Source organism: Myiozetetes cayanensis, unplaced genomic scaffold, assembly GCF_022539395.1.
Source record: "Myiozetetes cayanensis isolate MyiCay16 unplaced genomic scaffold, myiCay2020 scf5-8, whole genome shotgun sequence".
In the NCBI taxonomy this organism is placed as follows: Eukaryota; Metazoa; Chordata; class Aves; order Passeriformes; family Tyrannidae; genus Myiozetetes; species Myiozetetes cayanensis.
Window position 1 is genome coordinate 1,238,124 of NW_026087742.1, and position 23,786 is coordinate 1,261,909.

Sequence of the window (23,786 nt, forward strand, 5' to 3'; positions counted from 1 at the left end):
GGGGGGGTGGCTGGTGCATCCTGACATCGCTGTGGGTCCCTCTGCTCTGGAGCTGAGGGATTCAAACTTCCCGGAGAGCTGGACCCCACTGGTGGAGCTGGATCTTGGGTGTTGGTGGAGGTGGGGGGTAAGGAAATTGGGGCTTTCCCCTCCCTGTTCTCTGTGATTCCCAGTGGGATTTCGCAGCCTGGGCGGTGGGATGAAGGCACTGCTGCATCTCCTGGATGAGGACAAGCATCTTCACATTCCCACCGGGGGTGGCCCCAAACTGGGTGTGGGGACCCTAAAAATGAGACTCTCTGGACCAACCCTCCCCCGTTTGCGCTTTTTTCCTTCCCATTTTCCTGCTTTCACCTCAGGGCCCGGCTGAGACCGGTGCTCCCAGACCGGGACACCCTGTTGTCCCCATGGGAGAGGTGACAGCGGCGGTGGCAGGGATGAACCAGGTGGGTGAGTGACGGGAATGCTGCCGTCCCACATGGAGCCATCGCGGGGAGGGGCGGGGGGGATGTGGGTGTGCTATAAATTGGGATGATAAGGATATTTTGGGAAGGTTGGGGCGGGATTTCAGTCACGTGGAGGCTCTTTGTCATTAAAGGTCACCCGTGTCAGAGTGAACCCGGCGTGGTCTCGTCCTTCCCTCGGGGTGGGGTGACAGGAACAGGGTGAGGAGCTCCCACCACCCGCTGGCATCACTGGGAATGCCACCCACCGGTGCCACGTGGGATGAAGAAACCCTTCCCACTACTGGGGTGCAGCTGTTCCGTCCTGGATAATCCCAAGGGGGATGTTGGGGGAGGAGATCCCTCCCTTGTGCCACAGAGCACTGGGATATATCCCATTCCCAGGACAAGCAGGTCCTGGGGAGCACTGGGAGATGGAGGGATCGCCAGGCCCAGCTGCAACTGGGGTGTCCCCAGTGTGGGAAAACTGTTCCCTAGGGCAGAGGGCGAGATTCCATGTGCTATAGGACATGTAGGAAAGCTGGGTGCAGCACCTATGGATTGCTTTCACCCCTCAATTTTCCCTCTTCCCCGCCCCCCCATTTCCCCGCTTTTTCCCCCTATTTTCCTGCTTTCATCCCAAGATCCAGGCAAGACCAGTGCTCCCAGAGCGGGGCACCCTCTTGTCCCCATGGGAGAGGTGACAACCACGGGGATGAACCTGGGTGTCCCCAACCCTATATGGGGACGAAAAAGAAAATCCTTTTTTTTTTTTTTTTTTTTAATTCCTTCTGGGAAGGCAAAAATCACCCCGTTCTGATTCCTCGCGTTTTCCCCCCCCCCAGAACCCCAACGAGGGCGGGATAAAGGCCCAACATTCCCAAATTCCCGCAGTTCCCGGGAGGCGGCGCTGCTGCGGCGCTGGGATAGGGGCGGGGCGAGTCCGTGACGTCACGGAAAGGGGCGTGCCCTGTTGTAATTAGCGCGCCCTCGGTTCATTCATAAGGAGGAGGCGCGACCGACGGGGCGGCCCCGGGGGGAGCCCGGGGGGCTCCGTGGCGGGGTAGGTAAGGGGGTCCCCCGACTCCGGGACCCCCCTCTACCCGGGGGGGGTCTCATCCCGACACGGGGGGCTCGGAGTCCTTCGCCTTGGAAGGGTTAATTCCCCCGTGGAGCGCTCCGGGATTGCGGTTGCTGCAGCTTCGCGTTGTGCGACGGAGCGAGGGGTGATGTTTTTTGGGGTGCTGGAACCCCCGATTTGCGGTAAAAAAAGGGTGAGGGGGTGCTGCCTTGGGTCTGTCGCTAAGCGGGGCATGGGGAGAGCTTGGAATTAGGGGCGGTGGGGACCCCCCGGCGGGGCCGGGAGGCTCCGGCTGCGGCAGCGCCGAAGTAGGTTAAAATAAAGGGTGGAGAGGGGGAAAAGTAGGTTAAGGAAAACTCGGCAGCGGCTGCCTGGGAGAAGGGATAAGGATCGCGAATCGTGACGGGTCTTTTTTGCTGCCGGGAGCTGGAAAATCCCAGGGCTCGAAGCCAAAAAGCCCGGCGGGAGCCGGGATGATGCGGTGAGGGGCTGCCCCCCAAAACTGCGCTGGGATGAGGGGCTGCCCCCCAAAAATCGGGGTGGAACGTGCCGCTGCCCGGGTTTGGCGGGATCCCAGCGCTGCCTCTGGGATCGCTGGGTTTTAATGCTGGATATTTGTGGCGGTCCCGCTGTTCCCACAGCTCCGAGGGGGCCCCGGGGGAGGCGATAGCGCCGAGTTTCGCTCCATCTGCCGGACAATCCCCTCCTTGTCCCGCGCTGCCTCCAAGAGCTGCTCCCCGAAGTTTTCCCGAACAGTTGCTCCCTTTTAGCTCCGTTTATCTGCAGGAGCCATCGGCTGAAACCCCGTTCCCCTACAGGGAGGGAAACCCAGGAATCCCAGTGGGCAGCCTTGGATTACAGGCTCTATTAAAGCAGGAATGGGAATAAAAGGCTTCTGTGATCCCGAGGGATTTTGGGGGAAGGGTTCCAAAACCAAGTCACCTTTCCTGCTGCGTTTGCATCGATGCACCAGCCAGGTGGGGGGTGGAGGTGCTGGAGGTCCCCAAAAAACAGATCTGGGGTTATTTTTTGGTTTCCCGTGGTTCTTGAGGGACAAATCATGTCGGTCTTAGCAGTTTCAGGGCTTCTCTCTGCTGTGCCAGGGCATCCCGTGCTGGGCATCCCATGATCCTGCATTCCAACTCCCCACCTGGGGTGGTCCCTGAGGTCCCCCAAAACCGGGTGATGAGTCCTGGGGTGGCCGTGACTCGGCAAAGCTCCAGTGCCAACCAGGAGCTGGCACTCTTTGATCCCTGTGCCTCCTGCATCCCTGTTAGCCACCTCAGGGATGTCCTTAACCCCTGGATTAAACCCGGCCTCAGATCTGCTTTACCTGGGGCCAGCCCTCTTCCTGGGGGGGGGGGTTAATCCGTTTGTGGGGATCTGGAATTCCCTGGGGAGCCGGGATGCTCCAGCAGCCTGGGAGGTGCCAGCCTGTGGCATCATTCCCGAGGTGCTTGAATCCCACAACCCCAAAGGATTAAAATGCTTCACGTTAGGCTTGAACCCGAGTTTTACAAGTGCTGGCTCACAGTTTTCCTCCCTCTGTGCTCGAGGGGCACATCCCAGATCCCGGGGGGAGGGGATTCCAGAGGTGGGCTGGTTGGCTCCATGCTGGCACCTGATGGGATGCTCCTTTACTGGGAGGAACTGGCGCACAGAGGATTCTCATTGTGGGTTGTCCCAACCCACATCCCATAAATACCTGGCTCAGCCCCCACCCCCAACATCCCCTCTCATGTTTAATGAGCTGCATCTCAGGCCACTAATTAGTACAAACTCGTCAGGCAGAGGCTGTTCCGAGGCTCCCACGGGACCGTGACGACCGGGGGAGTTTCCATGCGGGCGGCAGGATTTCCATGCTGAGCCTGGATCCGGCTTTGGGTTGTTGTTTGTTTTTTTCCTTCCTTCCTTCCTTCCTTCCCCCTGTCCTCCGTGCTCTCAGCTGAGGTTTTAATTTTATATTTTCCTGTGGGAAACACCTTTCGTTTCGCTCCAGTTTGTGTCTAAATATGTGTTTATTTCCTTTTTAGTGACTTCATTTCCTTGTGGCAGGTGCACAAGGATTTCCTCTGGAGCAGGGAGAACCTTCCTTTAACTTTATTTAGCGTCACCTGCTCCTTGCATGGGTGGTGTGACTCCATTGCAGGGGTTGGTGCCTCTCCAGTCTGGGATGGAGTTGGGATGTGATGATGCCATGCACCCCATAAATCCTCTAATAAAGCTTTTTGGGGGATGGTGCAGGGATATTTAGGCAGATACCTTGGAGCATCCCAGTGGGGGGAAATAGGGCCCCCAAGTTGCTTCTCCACCGGGATTTTCCCTGGATGATGACCCCGGTGCTCCCCCTTGGGCAGGCGTCCCCTGGTGATGAAGAGGAACGGGATGCGCTGGTGGCTCGTCACCGTCCTGGGGGTGAGTATGGCCTGGTCCATCCATTCCCAGCCCATCCATTCCCAGCCCATCCCTCTGCTTCTCTGCCTTTGGCACCTCTGACACTCAAACACCACTCCACAGCCGTAGCAGGGTATCCCAAAACACCTCCCACCTGGAAACTTGCAGCACTTGGGGAGATGCTCAGTTTGGATTGAGGATTCCCCCTCCCTCCCCTTTTTTCCCCCTCCTTTTCTCTCCTTCATAAAATCTTCTTCCAGGGCAGGGGCTGATGAGGAATGTGGCATCTCTGGGGCCACATTTGGCATCTGGGATGGGTTTGTGACCATCATGTCACTGATGATGGTTTACCCTCATCGTGCCCTCACCGGTGAAGGGTTTGCATCTGCCGTGGTCCAGGTGACAGTTTTGCCTCCACCACGTGGCCTGTGACGGGTTCATCTCCGCCCCACCACCCCCATCCCACCCCCCTGGAGCTACATTCCCACTGGCACAGGCCTTGGAGCAGCGGCAGAGCCGGAGCAGCCGGCGCTGAGCCCTTTGATTCTCCCGCAGGTGCTGAGCAGACTCGTGGGGGCCGAGAGCTGGAATTCCCGGGAGCACAGGACACCGGGATGCCCTCCCGGGGAGGAGCCCGGCGGGGTAAGCCGAGCCCAGAGGGATAAGCCGCGCCCCCTGCGGCACATCCACATGGATCATGATCCAGCCACGGCTCAACACCCCCTCTCCCTCACCGCAGGATCCAGGGGGGACGTGCCGAGCTTGTCCCCCCGGCACCTTCTCCCTGGGGGACGCTCCCTGTGCCGCTCACACGCAGTGCCGGGCCGGGAACAGGATCCTGGTGGCCCCGGGGACAGCGGGAAGTGACAGCCGGTGCGGAGCCTGCCTGCCGGGGTGAGCCCGGGCGGGGGGGACACCGGGAACCCCCGACCCCGCTCCCGGCCGGATCCTGACCCTCCTGCCCTCCCGCCCCCGCAGGTTTCACAGCCCCGAAGGGGAGAGGGACCCCCGGGGCCGGTGCCTGCCCTGCGCCGCTGCCCCCCGCAGCACCCCGGGGTGCCCAGGTGGGTGCTGGAGCTGCAGGTGCCACCCCGGGGTTAGGGGGGGGACACGGCAGAGCTTGTGCTCGCCCCTGGGAGGAGCAGTGGTGTCCTGCCGGGATGTGGCAGCTGGGAACGGCCCCACTCGTGACACCAACGGCTCCTGCTTCCCCGGGGTCCAACTGCAGCAGGGCTCCTGGGAAAACGGGATGGAATCCCAGGAAAGCCCCTCTCCCCGAGGCTGATCAGTGCCTCCCCATTCCCCCCATCCTCCAGGCCGGCGGCGGGTCCGCAGCCCCGAAACGCCGGGACGAGCACTGGGAACCAACGGGACACGGGTGACCCCGAGGGGGGAGGAAGAGGAGGAGGCGGCGGCGGCGGCGCAGGCGGCCGTGCTGACCATCGTCCCGGTCTTCTGTGCCATGGGGTTGCTGGGAATCCTGGTGTGCAACCTGCTGAAGAAGAAGGGGTACCACTGCACCGCCAGCAAGGAGCCGCAGCCCGGCGGCACCGGTGAGCGGCCCTCCCACATCCATCTCACCTCAGCCCATCCCTACGCCTCCCGATCCTCGTTGTCCCAGCGCACCCCGCTTGTTTCATCCTGCTGTTTTTGGGGTGGTTTATCCCCCATCGCTGAGTTGTCCCCCTCCCCCCCCCCTCCCCCCCAAATTCTGCCCGCAGGTCCCAGCTCCATCTACCCGCTGGAGGATGCCAACGAGGACACCATCGGGGTGCTGGTGCGGCTCATCACTGAGAAGAAAGGTCGGGGGGTTCCCTGGAGTGGGGGAAAAGGGGGTGACGTGTGCCAGACCCCCTGACCCCCAACTCCCTGGTGTCTCCCACGCCCAGAAAACGCGGCGGCGCTGGAGGAGCTGCTGAAGGAGCATCGCAGGCAGCAGCTGATGCCGCCGAGCTGGGCCCCCCTGCACAAGTAAGACCCCCCTTCCCCCTCAGGGCTGCAGTGAGGACCCCGCCGTGGTGGGACCAGCCCCGTGGTGACGGTGGCATCTCCTTCTCCCTGTCCCCAGGCTGCACCTCCTGCCGCAGTTCCCCCCCTCCTGTCACCACCAGCAGCACCCGCACACGGTGCAGGGCCCGGCCCCCTGCGCCCGCTGCACCCAGAAGTGGCCGGCGGTGCTGCCACCCCCCGGTGCCGCCAGGGTCCCCAAGCCCAGCGAGGTGACCATCCTCTCCATCGGCAGGTGAGCAGGGACGCCCCCCCAGCAGGGCTGTGTCCCCTCCCCAGGATGGGACAGGCTGATGTGATGCTCCCCCATCGCCCTCCCCGGCAGGTTCCGCGTGTCCCGCATCCCGGAGCTCCGGAGCGAGGCGGGGGCTGAGCCCCTCCGGGGACCCCTCCCCGGCAGCGGGATGAGACCCCCGTGGCTGAAAGGCACCGATGGCCCCCCGGAGGTGAGGGAAGCGTGTGGAGGGAGTGTCGGGGGGAGCTCTTGGAGGGGAAAACCCGGGGTTTCTGGAGGCTGGAGAGGGGTGCATATACTCTGAAGCCTCCCGGGGGTATCTGGTGAGGGGTGAGGCTGGAGCAGCCCCATCGCCCCCAGGCCTCTTCCAGCAGCTGGGAGGCTTAAAAAAAGGCTTTAAAAATTGAACACCCCTTTATTTTCACCCTCCATTTGTTTGGGGTGTGTCGGGGGGGCTGTGGGTTGGGTGCTGATGCCCAGGGGTGCTGCAGGGACACAGGGCTGGTGGCCCCTGGGGTGTCCTGCAGCAGCCAGGGACTCCAATACACCCCCGTGCCCCCCTTAAAACACCCCTGTCCCCCCTTCCTGCTCTGTACCCCCCTAAAAGCAGGTATGGAACAGCACATTAGCATATATTTGCATGAGTGGTCGTGCCCTGTGTGCGGGCAGAAGGCTCTGCAGGGGGGCATGGCCACTTCTGTACGTGCAGGGACCCCTCCATCCCCCCCCCTCAGCCCTGGGCACACCGAGGCAGGAGCCAGGGGGTGTCCCACACCGCGGGGTGACGCGGGGTGACACGGGGTGGCACGGCCAGGGGGCTGCTGGTGACTCATGGGCAGCTGCTCGGGCTCACGTGTCCCTGAATGTGTCCCCCCCAGCCCTGTCCTCCCTCCCTGCTGCCCGTGCTGGTGGCCACGTGTGCCTGGCATGGAGTGGGGGTGGGACACAGTCCCCTGGAGCACTCCAGGACTGGGACAGAGCGGCTGGAAAGCTGGGAAAGGCCCTGGGGGTGCTGGTGGACACGAGCCCAGGTGGCCAAGAGGCCAATGGCACCGGTGTGACCCACGGTGGGGCAGCAGGGCTGGGGCAGTGCCTGTCCCTGTGCTGGCACTGCTGAGGCACCTCCAGCCCTGGGGGCAGTTCTGGGACCCTCATGACAAGGGTGGAGTGTGCCCAGAGAAGGGAACGGAGCTGGGAAGGGGCTGGAGCAGCAGGAGCAGCTGAGGGAGGCTGGGGGGGCTCAACCTGGAGAAAAGGAGGCTCAGGGGGGACTTTCTGGCTCTGCAACTCCCTGACAGGAGGGGGGAGCTTGGGGGGGGTGGTTCGGGCTCTGCTCCCAGCGAACAAGGGACAGGAAGAGAGGGAACGACCTCCAGTTGTGCCAGGGGGAGGGGCAGGTTGGACATCAGCAGGAATTTCTTGCATGGAAAGGGTGGTCAGGCATTGGCAGGAGCTGCCCAGGGAGGTTTGGAGTCCCCACCCCTGGAGGTGTCCAAGGCAGGCCTGGCCGTGGCTCTCAGTGCTCTGGGCTGGGGGACAAGGTGGGCATCGGGCACAGGGGGGGACTTGGTGATCCCAGAAGGCTTTTCCAACCCTGGTGATCCTGGGATTCTGTGTGCTCACACTCACACATGGGCACCTGGAGCTCTGTGCGTGTGCACCCCTCACCCCTGGTCCATCCCTCCTCCTCCACAGGTGGCACCTGGCCCGGGGGTGGCCTCGGGGGGACAGTGACACCCACACGGACCCCCCTGGAGGACACGGGGCGTTGTGTGAAGCCAGTCCCGCTCAGAGCCACGAGGAGCTGGAAGTGCAGCTCAGCCTCTGCTCCTGCCACCGAGGTGTCTGCTGGCAGCACAGCAAATCCAAGGCCCTGCCCAGGTGGTGGGAAGGATTCCCTGTGCCGTGGTCCGGCCTGGTGGCCCGATGGACACGATCTCTGGGAACCACACCATGGCACAGCTCCGTTGGGAGCCACTGGAATGTCATCCACGGTCACCTCCCGGGGTCTGCTGAACTGAAGCCCCTCCAGGACCACCACGAGCTCCTGATTTCCCCTCCCATCACCAGCTGCCAGGATAACGACAGGAGAACTCCCACCTCACCAACAACCCCCACTGGGGATGGATTGCTCCGGGCAAAGCCTGTCTCCTGCATCCATCCACCCTGTATCCAATATCTCCATGAGCCCAGGAGAACACGGTGGGGACACTCCCCGTGAAGGCCACACACTTCACTTCCCACAGGAGATGTTTCTATAGGATCACGTCGGGATCATCGGGACAACCCACCCAAGGCTGGGTTGGGAACCATCCAGCCCCACCATCGACCCAGCAATGGGTTCATGGCCCGTCCCATTCACCCCTCCCCCCTCCACATCCCTGTGCCAAAAAAAAACCATCACACCCCGACCACCAAACCCCGTCGGGCTTCTTTTATTTATTTATTTAATTTTTTATTATTATTATTATTATTGACTTTTTTTTTTTTTTTTTTTGGAAACACTTCCGTAAGTTCTCGAACGTTCTACGTCTGACAGGAAAAGATCGGACAGTTACAAACTCTCGGCTGGGATCTGTCAGGGAGATCACGAAACCTGATCTTCAGAACCGAAACCAGAACAGAAAACAAACGGGGAAAACAACCCCAAATTCCAGATGGACAAACTGAGGCTTGGGAGGGTGGTGTAGGGGTGGGGGGGCCTCTCCAGGGCAGCAGGTCCAGGCCATGGTTCCCTCCACACCTTGGAGACTTGGAAGACGTGGTTACTCTTGGGTTTGAATTATTTTCTCTTCTGGTATTTTTTTGGGGGGGATTTTTTTTTTTTTTTATTTATTTATTTTTGTTTAAAAGGGCCCAAGGATATTTCCAACCGAGCTGGTCTGGAGGTCATTCAATCAATGAATTAAAATTAATTACAAAATTAATGACATAAAAAGAGGGGGAGGAGCCTGCGTGGGTTTGCTCCATGCTCTGGGAATGGGAGGGTTTGGATGTGATCCCGGATCCCACTGCCTCATTATCCCTTCCTTGCCGTGCTTCCCGAAGGATCCCCACCCTACAAAATCCCTTCCCTTATCCCAAACCCCCCAGGAAAACTCCCCAGCTCCGTCCCTTGCAGGAGGACACAGGGAGGCTGCAGGTGGCCTTGTTACATCAAGATTATTCCCTCCAAACAGCCCAACCCAGCGTTTCCAAACGGGAATCGCTGCCCTTCAACCACAGATTTTCCTATCCCTGCTTTGCCAACATTCCCACGAATTACTGGAGAATCTACGAGTGCAACGCGCCACAAAAACGCCTTTTCCAAGCTCCGTAAAAGGCTTTATTTTCCATTTTTTTTTTCCCTTGTGGAAATGCCAGCACACGGCAGAGAATATTTGGAAGCTGCTCCTGCCTCAGGAGCTCCTGGCAAAGCCAAGGGAAGATGGGCAGAGGGTCACCACGATTTGGGAATGACAGTTGGAGGGCCTGAAAATATTGGCAATTAAAAAGTAAGCCCAAACTTCCCCCCCACCAAAAAAAAAACACCCTGGATTTATGGATATCCAGCGGCTCTTATTGCTCTTGTTGGCTGGTTGGATTTTCCTATCAAAAATAAAGCCCCAAACGTGGGTTTTCCACCCCCCCTTAAAAAAAAGCAAGATCCGATTTCACGCCCTCCAGCTGGGAACCACGTCATCCCAAATTCCCGGGGGGAATGCAGGGGATGGCAAATGGGGTGGGAAGAGGGCTCTGGAAAGGACCAAATTCCGCTGGCTGTGGGAAAACCTTATCCTCTGAACATCCAGCATTAAAACAAACCCCTTCCTTTTTAACACTGCAAGGTAATTCCATCCTGGAACTGCAAAAAACGGGTTATTTATTATCCATAAAATCCAGGAGCAAATCCTTGCCTGGAGGGCTCAGCCACGTGGAGGCATGAGAGGTCCAGGCTCCAAGGGGGGAGGTACCACCAGGACTAATATACCTATTTTTCCCCCCCAAATTTCACACTGGAGCTGGTGTTTTGAAGTCAAGAGAAAGGCAGGGATGGGTTAATGGTGGGAACAGTGGGTTGGGAGTTCTTTTCCCTCCTCTTTAGCTGGAATTTTCATCTCAGACACTTCCCTGGATGGTTTAACCCCTCCTGCTCTTCCCCACTAATCTGGGGCGATGGAAAACCCTCTTCCATAAGCAACACCAGCAAAGCTGAAATCTTTGGGAAGCTGGTGGCCCCCAGCACTGTCCCCACACAAGGGAGGCCGTGACCTCCCCAGGAAATTCCCTCAAATATTTCCCCTCTCTTAATCGGGATTCCTGCCTGGGAATAACAGGGTGAGGAGCGTTGGAGCTGCTCTTGGGTCTGCTCAGAGGGATGCAATTCCATTAAAAACCAGCTGAACCAACCAAACAACAAAACCCCCCCCCTCAGAAGTGCTGCTGCCAACGCCCAACCTGACAGAGCAAACAGTGGCTGGAAAAGTCCTCCTGGATCCCTAAGCTCGTTCCTGCCCCATCTGGTCCGTGCTCAAGGAGCTCCAGGAGCTCCTCCCAGTGGCAGCAGAAGCCAAGCTGGGTGACACCACCGAAAGCAACAACATCAGGTCACCTTCTCTTCCAAAAAACCCTCCAGCCTGACCTCTGCACCACCATGGAGGGTCCAGGTGACCCTCCAGAGCCCTCGGGTCCATCAGGAGACGTGATCCAGGCACGACCAAAGTGGAGCACCCAGCTCTGACTCAACACCACACACGGGTTGGAAACCCAGGACAGGCAGTGCCCTGAGGGATTCCCACCTCCAGCTCCAAACCTGACCTCTCCAGAGGCTCTGGATTTGACAGCCTCGGAGCCCAAGGGGCGGCACAGCTGCCAACAGGGAACACTTTTGGCACGTTGAGGGAAAAACCAGAACCCAACCAAGTGTTCACCCTGGGAAAGAGAAATAAATAAGCAAACCCTCGTTTCTAAGCTGGGTTTAGTGAGAAGGGTTTAAAAATAAACTGGCCACAAGTTGTCTGCAAACACAAACTCCCTCAACTTATTGCTCTACTGGGACACCCCGAGGTGAGACACCTTCGTGTCCCCGTGTCCCTGGCTGAGCCAAAACCCCCCGAAACCCCCCCTGGTGCCCACAGCCTGTGTGTGACCACCGTCCCCCCACCCTGCCCCATGTCACCTGGGGATGCCTTCCCTGCTCCCACCTGTGCTTCCCGGGAGGAAGGCGACGTGTTTATTGCTATTGCTTCCTCTCCTCCCACATCTCCCCCCTTCTCCGGCAGAGCAGCCGGAATTCCCACCCCTTCCGGCCCTTCTCCACGGTGCTGGTGTTTGTGCCTGGATGGACATTTCTCCCGGAAGTCTCAGAGCCCAAGGAATGGGAGGGGGCACCTCAATCCCTCAAGTTTGGTCTCAGCCCTGCCAGTGACACAGGTGAAGGGTGAAGCCACAGACCTTCCCCTCGCCCTGCCTTGAAGACTCGTCTCCATCAACCAGACGCCCTCTTTTCCTACACCACCACGCTCTGGAGAAGCTCTTCAGACCAACCCTTGGATCTGGAGCTCTTCAGACTAAACCCTGAAGTCAGAGAAGCTCTTCAGAGCAACCCCCAACTCAGAGCTCTCCATCTCAACCTTGGATTTGGGAAAGCTCTTCAGACCATATCCTGAGCTCCTCAGACCAACCTTGCATCTGCAGAAGCTCTTCAGGCCAACCCTTGGCCGTCTCCTCGCCTCTTTCCCCACCTCTCCCCTTCTCCCTCCCTCAGCCCCAGGACGCGGCTGATGGGGAGCACCTCGTTTTCCCGAGCTGCTCCCTTCCCATCAGCCACCATCCATATTCCCAGCTGGAAGAGCAGCCCAAGGCCCCCTGAGGGTGACCAGTCCTCGCCCTCCCTACGACAAGCGCTCCCCCACATTTACATCCTCTTACTCCTACAAAAAGAAGGGATGGGCTCAGAACTCCACTGCGGATTTCGAACCTACCACGACAGCTATTCTGGAAGACACCAATTTGCTCGGAATACGTGATGGAAGATTGAATCACTGATCATCTCCAACTACAAAAAAAAAAAAAAACAAACCAAGGGAACAAACCTGCCTGTTTAGGAAAACCAGCGCTGTGCTTTTCACAGTCCCCTGAACATCAACCATGCTGCAAAAATCTCGGCTTGGGCGACGACGACGACGACGACGACGACAGAAGGAGAACCCAAAAGAACAAGAAGTGGGGGTGTTGGTGGGGGGGGAGGGAATCTCTGCACCACTCAGCTGGCAAAGTGAAGATTCTGAGCTTTCCAAGGACCAAAGAGAAGAACTTTTTTTACTATTGCTCGGTGTCAGTCATGTGTGTTACACGATTTCATGTGGGAGGGGGGGTGGGGTGGGGGGGAAAATAAAAGAGAGGCAGAAGATTAGAAAAAGCAGCTTTTACAAAAACCACTAAAGGATGCATAAAGTGACCCTTGCACTTGGTTTGTTGAGTTTTGTTCTTGCAAACAGACGAGGCGCTGCGGCCCAGGGGCCGTGGCACCGATGTAAGACTTGTGGAGTTGCATACAATGTTTGATTCTGGATCTGGGAAAGAGAAAAAAAATACCCAAGAACGAGGAGTTAGAAGCAAGGTGGGGAAGATCAGGGCCGTTCTCTGCACTCCTGCACCACGTAGAGCTGATCCATATGGAATTTAACCATCCCTGAGGACAACTCCTTGAGCTCAGTGGTGGGATCCAACCCCAAGGATATGAAGATGGGATGCTCCCTGCTAATTGCCCACCAATTTGCCCTGGGCAGGATTAGCCCAGTGGAATGTGTCCAACAAGCAGAGGTTTGGGATAAGCCCAGGGCTGGGTGGGATCTCTGCTGCCTCCCAGTGTTCCCATCAACCGTGTTAACTGGACACCATGGACCAAGAACAAGCAGCTGGGATTTCTGAGATCCTGGGCACCACAGGGATGTGCAGCAACCCTGGGATTTCTGGGATCCTGGGCAAGACAGGGACGTGCAACAACCCCAGTACTCATGGACAGGACGATCTTTCCAGCAGGGAAAAAAACCATATCCCAGTGATGGGAGGGACTCTTGATGAGGGAATTTGGGGATAGGACAAGGAGGAATGGGTTTAAACTGCCAGAGGGCAGGGATAGATGGGATATAGGGAAGGAACTCCTCCCTGTGAGGGTGGGCAGGCCCTGGCACAGGTTGCCCAGAGAAGCTGTGGCTGCCCCTGGATCCCTGGAAGTGTCCAAGGCCAGGCTGGCTGAGGTTGGGAGGTTGGTTAATGCCCAGGGGTGGAGCAGAGGGGTCACTCACATGGATTGGCCAGTGGATTACCAGTGTGGAGGTACGTAGCTGTAGGTGGGGGTTCCTTGAGCCCTGTACGTTGGCACGGACACGGGATGTGCTCCGATGGCGGTGTGTTGGGGGGTGGTCAACAAGGTTCCTGCAAGAGAAACACAGATCAAGGAGAGCTCCCTCGGGAAGTGGTGCCTGTTCCAGGGGTAGGAACAGCACTAGTTGCCTCCTTTTAGCTTTTCCATCATCCCAAATATCCTTCTGCTTGTGAGACCTAGCTGGAAGGTGTTGGACTTGTTGGACTTGGGATCAACCAGCACCATGAGTGGAATAAACACACCTGAAGCTCCAGTGTGTTTTCCACGGTACTTCTGGTCATCACCTCATCTTGTTAAGGGTTTTCCTTGTTTGTTTGTTTGTTTTTTTTTCCCAACTTTCCTTGTCCCTAAAGACAAGTCCAGCTGACCTGCTGAAGGCACCAGGCTAAACTGCAGCAGGAGATCTGAACCATCCAAGGACCAAACTGGAATGGATGAGGGATGCAAAGGGAGGTGAGAAAAAAAAAAAACCAAGAGCTCTTCCAGGGAAAATTAGGATGAGCTTTGCCACTCATCTCCCAGGAGTTCTTTTGCTTCCTTTAAAGCCACAGAGCCTCGGGATGCAGCAGGATTGATCCTCTCCCAGCCATGAAGGCACTGCCTGGTGCAACCTCTTTTTTCAGCCAGAGGGATTTCCAGCTGGAATGTGCACAGTGCCTTCATGGGAAGGGAGAACAGCCCTGGACTGCTCTGTTCTGGGAGCAACCGGGTGCTCAACCCAAATTCCCGGTTTCTGGGAGTCTCTCTACGAATTAGTGGAATTCTAACACATCCCACATATATTAATTAATCCACTTCTCAGAGTAAGCAACAGTAAATATCCTCAAGTGATTCCTGTCACACCCACCCCTGCTTGGAACAGGGGCTGCATCCCATAATAGAGCCCTATTTCCCAGCCAGTGCAGATGCAAAAGGATGAATGATGCATTTCTTGGCATAATTCAATATACAATAAGAATTGTTAATGAGAGAAATACAGGCTTTGGAAGCAAATAAACCCAGCCCATGACGTGCCAGCAATCCAAGGAATCCTGCACATAAAATGTGGAGGAATTGGGAGGGAGAAACCAAACATAATGTCAAACAAGGTCATAAGAGCCCTAAAAAAAGGGGAACTTGAGGAGTTCCAAATCCAACTATTTGGAGTGGACAAACCCCGGGGATTCCCGTACTTATGGGACACTCAGAGGAAAGAACTCAAGGCTGGGAATTTTTCATGCTGTGCAGGATGAGCGTCCCGCACGGGTTGTTTTTGGGTACATCCCACCGATGTGGCGGAATTCCGGAGCGTGGCAAGGCTTCCCTGCTCACCTGCTGACATGGCCATGGTGGTGCCGGCGACCATTCCCATGGCCACTCCGTTGGTCCTGGGCGCGGCCACGGGAGCGGGGTAGATGGCCGATGGGATGCTGTTGGGCTGCACCACGGTGGTGTGGTGGATGACGTGGGGCTGCGCCGCGTACACCGGCTGGGTGTAATAAGCTCCCTGAGGGGGGGAAGGAAGGGGAAAAGCCGCCATCATTCCATGTTTTTAACGGAGCTTTCCCAGCCTAAAGGGCTGGTGTTTCCTGTGGTGTCTTTACTGTGACTGGAGAGCCGGGTAAGGAATGGGGAAAGCTGGGCCTGTGGGTGTGTGGGATGGGTGGATGGATGGAGGCAACAGGACTAAGGGGGGATCAGCATCGTGGATCAAGGAGTCAATCCATCCGGGACAAAGCTCTGTTGGGTGGGATGAAACAGGGCCTGGACACAAAGACTTTGGCTGTTGGTGTAGAAAAGGAACAAGAGATGGAAGAAATGGACAAGGGGCTCCTGGAGGAACCCAAGGTGCTTGTTTGGGAAGTGGATCATCTTCTTGGGATTCCATCAGGGCTCCAAAACCCAGGCTGGCCACACTCACGGGGTTTGAAAACAAAGGGAATAAAAGGAACCAACAGAAAACGCTCCACATCCAAAACAATGAAGGGCCTGAAACATGAGGGAGAGAAGGACCATCCCTGGGAGAGGCAGCTCCCAGGGATGGTTGCTGGACGTTAAAGAGCAGAGGGAAAGCCACCCCCTGGCAGGCCCCACCTACCTGTGTGTACAGGTTCTGCTGAGGGTAGGCACTTCGGATGGGGTACATGGCGGTCTGGTACGGGTTGGGAGACGGCGAGTAGGGGGGAGGAGCGTTGTTACTCTGGGTCGGCGGCACCTTGTAGGGAGTCCCTGCGGTGTATCCTGGGAAAGACAGGAGTAATCCCGGCTTTAGGGTGGGATTTGGGGCAGCACAGCTGGGCCACGCACACGTGAGGGGCTCGGGGTGCTGGTCGTGGAGGCTGACCCATCCCTGGAAGTGCCCAAGGCCAAGTTGGAGCAACCTGGGATAGAAGAAGGTGTCCCTGCCCATCACGAGGGTTTGGAACAAATCCCTTCGAGATCCTGCACCATTCCAGGATTCCAGGATTCTGTGACATCCACCAGGGGGAAAATGATGGGTGCCTTTAAATATTTCATCCTTTGAAGGGCCTGTGATCCTCACACAGCAGTTTGGAACTGTGCTCTTTCTTTTGCTTGGATTTAAGGAAAAGGAAATGCATCCCCTGGTCTTGGTCACCATCTGGAGCATCCAAGTCCCACACTGAGACTTCATCGAAGGTCTAAGGAAACTGAAATTCATTTTCCAGCATTTAGGAGAGGTTCAGTATATGGGGAATAAACTAAAATGTAGGATCCTGGTAGGGGAGTGCCATAAAACCTCGTGGAAGGGGCAACATTTAAAGGAGGTGTGACCTGCCCCGAGGTTGGGATGTCACAGCACCTGAATTCCCAGCCTTTGGAGGTTCCATTAATTAAACATTATTGTTTATCTGCCAAATGGGGAGAAACCCTCAAGAATACTTCAAGTTGTGCTTTTTTAAAGGATAAATAAATAAATAAATAAATAGCCTTAAGCCTCTTGTTTTTCCCTCTTGTCAATTTTTTTTTTTCAATTCTGGATTTGTTTTATTCCAAAAAAGACCTTGGGAGCTGGCCAGTCCTCAGCACCTGAGGGGTGTCTGGAGGTGGGGACAACAATGAGCCTTTAAGCTCCAGTTTGTGTTAAAAATTGCTGATTTCACCCAACAATATCTAATTTTTTTACTAATCACAAGCTGGGATTTTTCCAAACATTCACGACTTGGTCAAATCTTGGCCTGGTGTGAATTTAGGCATCATTTCCCCAAAGAATTGCAGGCAAATCCCTTTCCCAAGAGAAAGCCTCCCAAAGGCTTGTCAAAGGTTCTGCCTTATCAGGGAGCTTATCAGCCCTCCCGGAGGAGGCACCATTTGTCCTCCTCAGGGATGAGATTCCAAAGCTCCACCTGGAAAAGCCTGTTTGCCCATGCTGCCTGAACAGCATCTCCTCCTCCCCCTGCCTCTGCTCAAGCCAGAATTTCAGCTGGTGTCCCTTGAAAATCAGGCTTCAGTTTGGAATTCTTTCCATTTTAAGGGAACAGGAAACAATGTCCCTTCGGAGACAAGCACCAGGTTGCTCCTGGGGCACAAACAGCTGAGGGAGAGGTTCCACCTTCTCCACTTCCAGGAGAATTCCTGCTCTGGGAAGGAAAACCATTCCTCCTCATGATTTTAACACATCCATCAAGTCCAGGTTGGAGCAGGCTCGGGGCAAAACCCCGGTCTGGTGGAAGCTGCCCCAAGACAGCAGGGTTGGAACAAGAGGGTCTTTAAGATCCCTCCCCAGCCAAATATGATCCCAAATAACCCCATTCCTAAATAAACACCCAAAATGGTGCCCAGATCAGGAAATCAAAGCCCAGAAGGAAAGGTGTCTTTACTGAAAGCTGCAGAAGAGGCCTGGTAGGTTCTGTTCTCGGTGCCGGTGTCCACGGGGAGGTGGAAGGTGCCCTCGGTGGCGCAGGACGAGGAGGTCTGAGGCCAGGCTTGCTTCATCAGGAGGGTGGCTTGGGTGGAGACAGAGAAGAGGAGTCACACACACAGCAGGGGAGAGACAATTCCCATGCTTATGGAATCATTTTGCTGCTCCTTCCCTTCCACTCCCACCTTTTACAGAGAACGGGTGAGCTGAGGGACCTGCAGGAGAATCTGTGGCCACCATCCCTCCCCAGAGGTCACCTCTGTCCCTCCAAACCAGCAAGGGTTGCCCTGGGCCTTGTGATTCCCAGCAGGGAAACGGGCTGAGCCTGGGGTGTGAGGCATTTTATTCCCAGAAAAAACCCTCAGAGGTGCCACCACTGGTGGCTGTGACTGGCCCATCCCAGCGCTGGGTGATCCTGAGGAACTCTGGGAAGGTCAGCAGTGGCTTTGGGACAGGTCTCCTCTGTGTCCCAGTTTGTGGAAGAGTATTTATGGTGCCAAGGAAAAGAATCCAGAAGAACCTCAAGAGCCAAACCTTGTGGGATTTGAGGAGGGACCAACAGAACTCAGCTAGGACAAGGCCTGGAGCAACCTGGGCTAGTGGAAGGTGGGCTCTGGGAGCTATGAAGGGTTTCCAAGCTGCCTGGTCTATTTTCCACGCCACACTGCACGCAGGAACATCCCCCTGGAGACCCAACTCCAGCTCTGGGGCAGAAAAACTCCTTCCCTTCTGCTTTTATTCAGGAGCAGATTCTTTTTTGCCTCTGGATTTCCCAGGGGTTTTAATCCCCGAGACTGACACAATTTACTTCCACTCAGCCCTTCCTCTGAGGTTTTCCCTCTCCACATCAAAGCCACCCCAAAATCCAGGTAATTTGGGGTGGAGATTCCCATGGTCTGGACACTAAATCACGGATTCTTGGAGAATCCATCACTTCAAACTACACAGAAGGTGAACCAAGGAGGCTTCCAGAACATTAATATCTCCCTGTCCTTTGAAGAGCTGCAGCTCTCAGGGGTCACAAGCCAGCCATGGTTATTTAATGTCATTTAAGGGCCACCTCCAACCAGTGCCTTCTGGATTTGGTTTCACCTCCCACCTTAACAATAAATAAAAGCAAGAGCTTTTATTCATTAGCTGCTTAATCCAGGTGGGAAGGGAGCAAACAAGGTGAGCTCTGGGTGCCTGCAGAGGATCCTCGGTCATAGTGAAATGGGGAAAAAAAAAAGTACCCACCCTTCCAACCCAACCCATTCCAGGATTTCAGAGCCTCCACCCTGTCCCACAACACCCCCGCCCCAGTTCCTGATTTTGGAATTCTCTTGTTCTGCTCTGCAAGGGCATGGCTGCAAACCATCCTTCTTCCCTGCATTATTAATAAATAAGAGCAGCTAAAGCCCAAACCAGGCTCCAGGAGGGACAGTGTGTGTGTGTGTGTGTGTCCTACTTTCAGGAAAATAAAAAAGGGAAGCCTTGATGAAGGGAGTTAAAGCACAACAACCACTGCAGGAAGGCAGAAAGCCTGGGAGGGAACGTGCAGCTTAATGAAGACATATATTATTTGACTTTTATTGTGTCTCTGCAGCAGTGAGTTGAGATGCTCGTTTTTAGCAACTTAAAAAGCCTTCTTTTTTTTTTTTTTTTTTTTTTGGAAGAACAGGATCCCAAAAAATGCTTAAATAAATGCTGGTTTCTTGCAACCAGCAGAGTCTGCAATGCTGGGGGTTTGCCTCGTGTCTCTCCCTCTAAAAACTGTGGGGAAAAAAAAGCAACAGGAAAAAAAATCACACGAGGCAGGAGCTTGAATTGGAATTCACAGAATCCCAGAATATCCAGGTCAATATTCCGGAACGCTGCAGGATTTATATCCCTGACTGAGCAGGGAGGACGTTGCCAAGCTCTGGCAGGACAAGCTACTAATAAATTTATGGGCTTTTTCTTAGTCTGTGGAGCTCTTCTCCCTTTATTCTTCCAGTGGTTTATCCTCCAGGGGAATTTCAGGATGGCCAGCACAGGGACAAAACTCCTTTCCTAAGGCTTTTTAGTGGGAAGAAATGCAGCTAAAGACCTTCTCAGAAGCACATCAACCCAAATGAAACCCAAACCCAACAGATCCCTGGGAATAGAAGGGGAAAACGAGATTTTTATGGAGAAGAAAGCAGCTGGTGCTGTCGAAGAGGCCGAAGAATTCCCAGGTTTGGCCCAAGTTTGGGAAGGACAGGAGGAGACCCAGGGAGAGACTCCGGCAGTGCCGTGGGAAAGACACGGCACGGGAGATCCAGACCCCAAACTGGCCACAGCTCCTGACTGTTCCTGCAGCTGTGGCGTTTCCCCCTGGAATTTCCAGAACTGCTGGAATTTCCCCCTGCACGGAGGGGTTTTACCTGGGGCATAGCCGGGGCTGCTGGTCGGGTACATGTTGGGGTTGTAGGCCGGGGCAGCTGTGGGATATCCCGTGGGATAACCTGGAATGAGACCAAACCAAAAAAAAAAATAATCAGCATTTTTATCAACAGGCAGCCAGGATAACACCCCTGGAAAGCAACAAACGGGTGTGAGCAGAGAGGGAACGGGCACAGCCGGGAGGGAAAACACAGCTGGAGGAAGAGCTGGGAATGTGCTCCACGTGCCATCATCGATATTTCATCCTTGTTCCTGTAGAAAAACGGGGGCAATGACCAGAATGCAGAAAACAGGGATGTTCACTGGGCTTGGAAGGAAAGCACTGAGGAAACACATGCTCCGAATGTGGAATTCAGCCGTGGAAAACCACCAGCACAGCCGGCTTGGAAAGCTTTTCCTTGGCAGAGCTCAGTACCCAGCCCAGTGCTCAGCGCTCCATTATCCAGAGTTTCCCGCTGAAGGGATGCTGTAGGAAAACATGCCAGGCTTGTTTTCACTGCTGGCTGCACAAAGTGCCATCCCGGGAGGGCTCGGATTCCCTGCCAGGCCACCTGGAAGGAACGACCCCCTCGGAGCCACGGGAGGGGATTTAATGGGCTCTTTGGAAAAGGCTTCAGTTTTCATCAGCTTCACTTGGATGGGTCATGGAGAGTTCAGGGAGAATCACCTGAGCAGGGCTGGACAGACCCTGAGCGCCCCCACAGCCAGTGCAGGTGTCTGATCCAACTCACACTCCATGGAAATTCTTGTCCTCTGTGGATTCCATGGACAAAAATCTCCCCACCTTGGGCTGCTCCAGTTTCAGACAATCATGGAATACCCTGAGCAGGAAGGGACCCACAAGGATCATCCAGTCCAGCTCCAGGACACCTCAACAATCCCACCCTGTCCCTCAGGGCGTTGTCCAAGCGCTCCTTGAGCTCTGGCAGGTTTGGAATTGCCCACCCTGGGCAGCCTGGTCAGTGCCCAACCACCCTCTGGGGGCAGAACCTTTCCCTGAGATCCAACCTGACCTTCCCCTGGCACAGCTCCTGCCATTCCCTCAGATCCCACCCCTGTCACCATTTTCCTTTGGTTTCCTTCCATTTCTGGAAAGTCTTCCCTACTGGAAACAGCAACACCCGGATAACTCCATCCCTCCTCAGGTGCTCCTGCACAAATCCCTGGGACAGATGGAGCAGGACAGGTTAATCCTCCTTTTCTGGTGGAGAATTCGGCTTTGCTGAGCTTTCCCCCCCAGTCTGTCCCCTTGGACACCATCCCAGAGCAGAACCAACCCAAGGGTGACAAAGTGACCCTTGGAGAGTCTTCCTTTCATCTGTCACTGCCAAAATAGGCTGGAAAGATTTAATTAGCGGCCAATTCACGCTCCTCCTTTTTTTAAAAATATTTTAGAATATTAAAATATGAAAAATATAACAGGTCTGGCCTCCCCCTTTCTGAGCATCCACGCAGTGCCACTGGAACCTCTCCCTCCATGCCCCAAATCTCTTCCAGCACGTGCCAATCCCTAAACCCCGTGGCCAAATCCCGAGGATTCACCGGAATAAATCTCGATCACCACTCGTGGCCACTGTAGTGGAATAAATGACTGTGTGTTCTACCCTCTCATTTTCATCAGGGAGATGTTTGGCTTCTAAATCAGGTTAATTAAAAATTGCTGGAGTTAATGTTGGCTAAGCAGCAGTCTAACAGGGTAGTTTTTGGTTTTTTTAGGCATGAAACTGTATTGTTGTCGTACTCAGGAATCATCTGAAGCTCTTTAGCAATCAAGGAGCTCCTCAGAAGGTTATTTTGCAGCCCCAGTGATTGCAGGTGGAACGTTAATGATGATCCTCAATCACAGATATCCTGGCTCACCCTCCACTTCATTAGGAGAGAATAATTTCTTCTCCAGGACATCCATCATTCCACAGTCTTCCCATTTCCTCCACCATCCTGCTTGTCACCCTGACCACCCTGAACCTCCTCCTGTTCGCTCCAAGACTATTTTCCCTAAAATTCTCCCAACTTGACACACAGATCAGTAGAATCCCAGGATGGTTTGGGTGGGAAGGGACCTCACAGACCCTCCAATTCCATGGGCACAGGTGGTGATGGCTGTCCATGGTGCTGGGAAGCTCATCCACCAGGGATGGGATCCAGATGACAAACTGGTGGAGCACCAAGAGGTTCTCCTGATCTTTGCAGCTGGTTAATCCCCCCAGACAAGTCCTGAATCCCCTAATCTTTAATCATAGTCCTCAATTGACAGTCTGAACCATGACAAACACAGTCCTGGGTGGCCACGAGTTCCATCTGCACTTGCTGTCAAATTCAGCAAAAAAACACCTCTAAAAAAACCCACATCTAAACCCACCTGGAAAAACCACCCCCAGAATTTCCAGTATTGGGGAGTTCTAGAAAAACCAGCCTGAAATAAATCAAACCACTCTCTCAGACCACAGGAAAACTGTGGCTTTGGGGAAAGGTTTTCCAGCCAGACACTTATTGAGACTCCAGGGTTATTTCAGGCAGATGGAGACAAATGTGTGTTCATGGAATTAGGGGATCATTGAGGTTGGAAAAGACCTTTAAGGCCATCCAGTCCAACCCAGCATTGCCAAGGCCACCATGTCCCCAAGTGCCACATCCACACCTGTTTTAAAACCCTCCAGGGTTGGGGACTTCTCCTTTTTTGGGGGGGGTTTAAGAGGAAAAAGAGATGGGATTTGTTTCTTGGCTCTTCTTCACCCCCTCAAAATAACCCCAACCAAGCTTCCTCATGGAAGCCAAAGCTGTAAGTCCCTCATGATGATCCACATTCCATGGGTGTCTGGATCCAAGATTCAGGAATGGGCTCAGGGGTGTCTGATTTTCCCCCTGGAAATCCCCATTCCTCAGACAGACACTGCTCCCTTCCTGCCACATCTTGGCACCTTGAATCAAAAAAAAACCAAAACCAAAAACAAAACCAGCAAGAGGATCAAACCCCCCTGACATGGAAATACCAAGGACAGAAGGAAAACATCGTGCATGGATTTGCCCCTGAAGGGCCCCTGGCCCTGCTGGGCCTGGTGATGATGCAGGAACAGCAAAGGAGGTGAAAACACATCGAACAAAATTGATGAGAGTCCTCGCCCAAGAAATCAAAACTTGTTCTCTGCCTTTATTTTAATTTAATATCAACTCCACAATCAATAGGAGCAAGGAGGTCAGTGTTCATTTGATGTTCTCCCCGGGTGGGGGGGAGAGCATGCAGCTCTGGGAAGAACTGCTGGAAAAACTCTGGCACAACAGCCAGGAGCACGTGGGGCTGCAGCAGGGAGGTGTTTTAAAGCTGCCTTTAATTTTTCATGTGCGTTTTTCAGATTTCTGGACTGTTCCCTCTCCAGTTCTGCTCACCCCTTTTTTCCTTTTTTTGGTGGGATGCTGCTTTGGATTAATGGCTTTTAGGCCCCTTCTTTTTAGGAGATGAATGGTAAAGGGGTTCAGGAAATGAATTTTAGAAGAGGGGTTTAAGTGTCTTTGGGGTCAGATTAGGGGTGCAACCCCCAGCTCTGCAAGTGTTCAAAATCCCTGTGGATGTGGCACTTGGGGACATGGTTTAGAGGTTGCTGTGGCAGTGTTGGGGAAGTGGCTGGACTCAGTCATCCTGGAGGACTTTTGCAACCTAAATAACTCCCTTCTTCTGTGTTACTAATTCTCCCCTCAACCTCTGCAAACCAGTTTGTTCCTGCTGAGCTTCGAAGCTGCAACAGCCCCAGGAAGATTTTTGCCTCAGCCAGATGAAACCAAAGTAGTTTCCCCCTGCAAAACACCCTCACATTCTATTTTAAGCTCATCCACCTCGCTCTTTACTGCCCACACCTCAGCAAGCCTTCAAAAATAGGATTTATGAGCAGCTTCTCGGGGCAGAAAAACACGAGAAGCCTCCCATCTCCAGCTCCGTCCCGAGCGGGAATTCGTTCCTGTCGAAAAGTCCCGTGCTGTGACACGAAAAGTGCAAATTTGGT

At 54.9% G+C, this 23,786-nt stretch overlaps 2 protein-coding genes across 5 annotated transcripts in view; one reads left to right on the forward strand and one right to left on the reverse strand.

Annotated features, from left to right (window-relative positions):
• The first annotated feature begins 1,447 nt into the window (after positions 1–1,447).
• RELT (RELT TNF receptor) lies at positions 1,448–9,087 on the forward strand. 3 transcript variants are annotated; one of them, XM_050333484.1, is made up of 11 exons: positions 1,448–1,506; positions 3,882–3,939; positions 4,474–4,560; positions 4,658–4,812; positions 4,897–4,982; positions 5,235–5,471; positions 5,640–5,720; positions 5,808–5,889; positions 5,987–6,160; positions 6,251–6,371; positions 7,856–9,087. In XM_050333484.1, exons 2-11 carry the CDS (start codon positions 3,895–3,897, stop codon positions 7,892–7,894), a joined length of 1,107 nt encoding a protein of 368 aa, XP_050189441.1. In that variant the 5' UTR covers positions 1,448–1,506; positions 3,882–3,894; the 3' UTR covers positions 7,895–9,087. The 3 variants fall into 3 exon arrangements, with proteins under 3 accessions (XP_050189441.1, XP_050189442.1, XP_050189443.1); XM_050333485.1 differs by lacking the exon at positions 1,448–1,506 and adding an exon at positions 1,529–1,706; XM_050333486.1 differs by lacking the exon at positions 1,448–1,506 and having other exon boundaries at positions 1,876–3,939; positions 4,658–4,791.
• A 3,534-nt stretch (positions 9,088–12,621) lies between these two features.
• Positions 12,622–23,786, reverse strand: part of FAM168A (family with sequence similarity 168 member A) — a 66,618-nt gene continuing 55,453 nt past the window's right edge. For both annotated transcript variants that reach the window (XM_050333502.1, XM_050333503.1), the window contains 6 exons: positions 19,773–19,853; positions 17,348–17,473; positions 15,607–15,749; positions 14,841–15,015; positions 13,450–13,579; positions 12,622–12,714 (listed from right to left, as the gene is read on the reverse strand). In XM_050333502.1, coding sequence (XP_050189459.1) covers positions 13,467–13,579; positions 14,841–15,015; positions 15,607–15,749; positions 17,348–17,473; positions 19,773–19,853 — 638 coding nt within the window. In that variant the 3' untranslated portion in view covers positions 12,622–12,714; positions 13,450–13,466. The remainder of the gene's footprint in view (positions 12,715–13,449; positions 13,580–14,840; positions 15,016–15,606; positions 15,750–17,347; positions 17,474–19,772; positions 19,854–23,786) is intronic.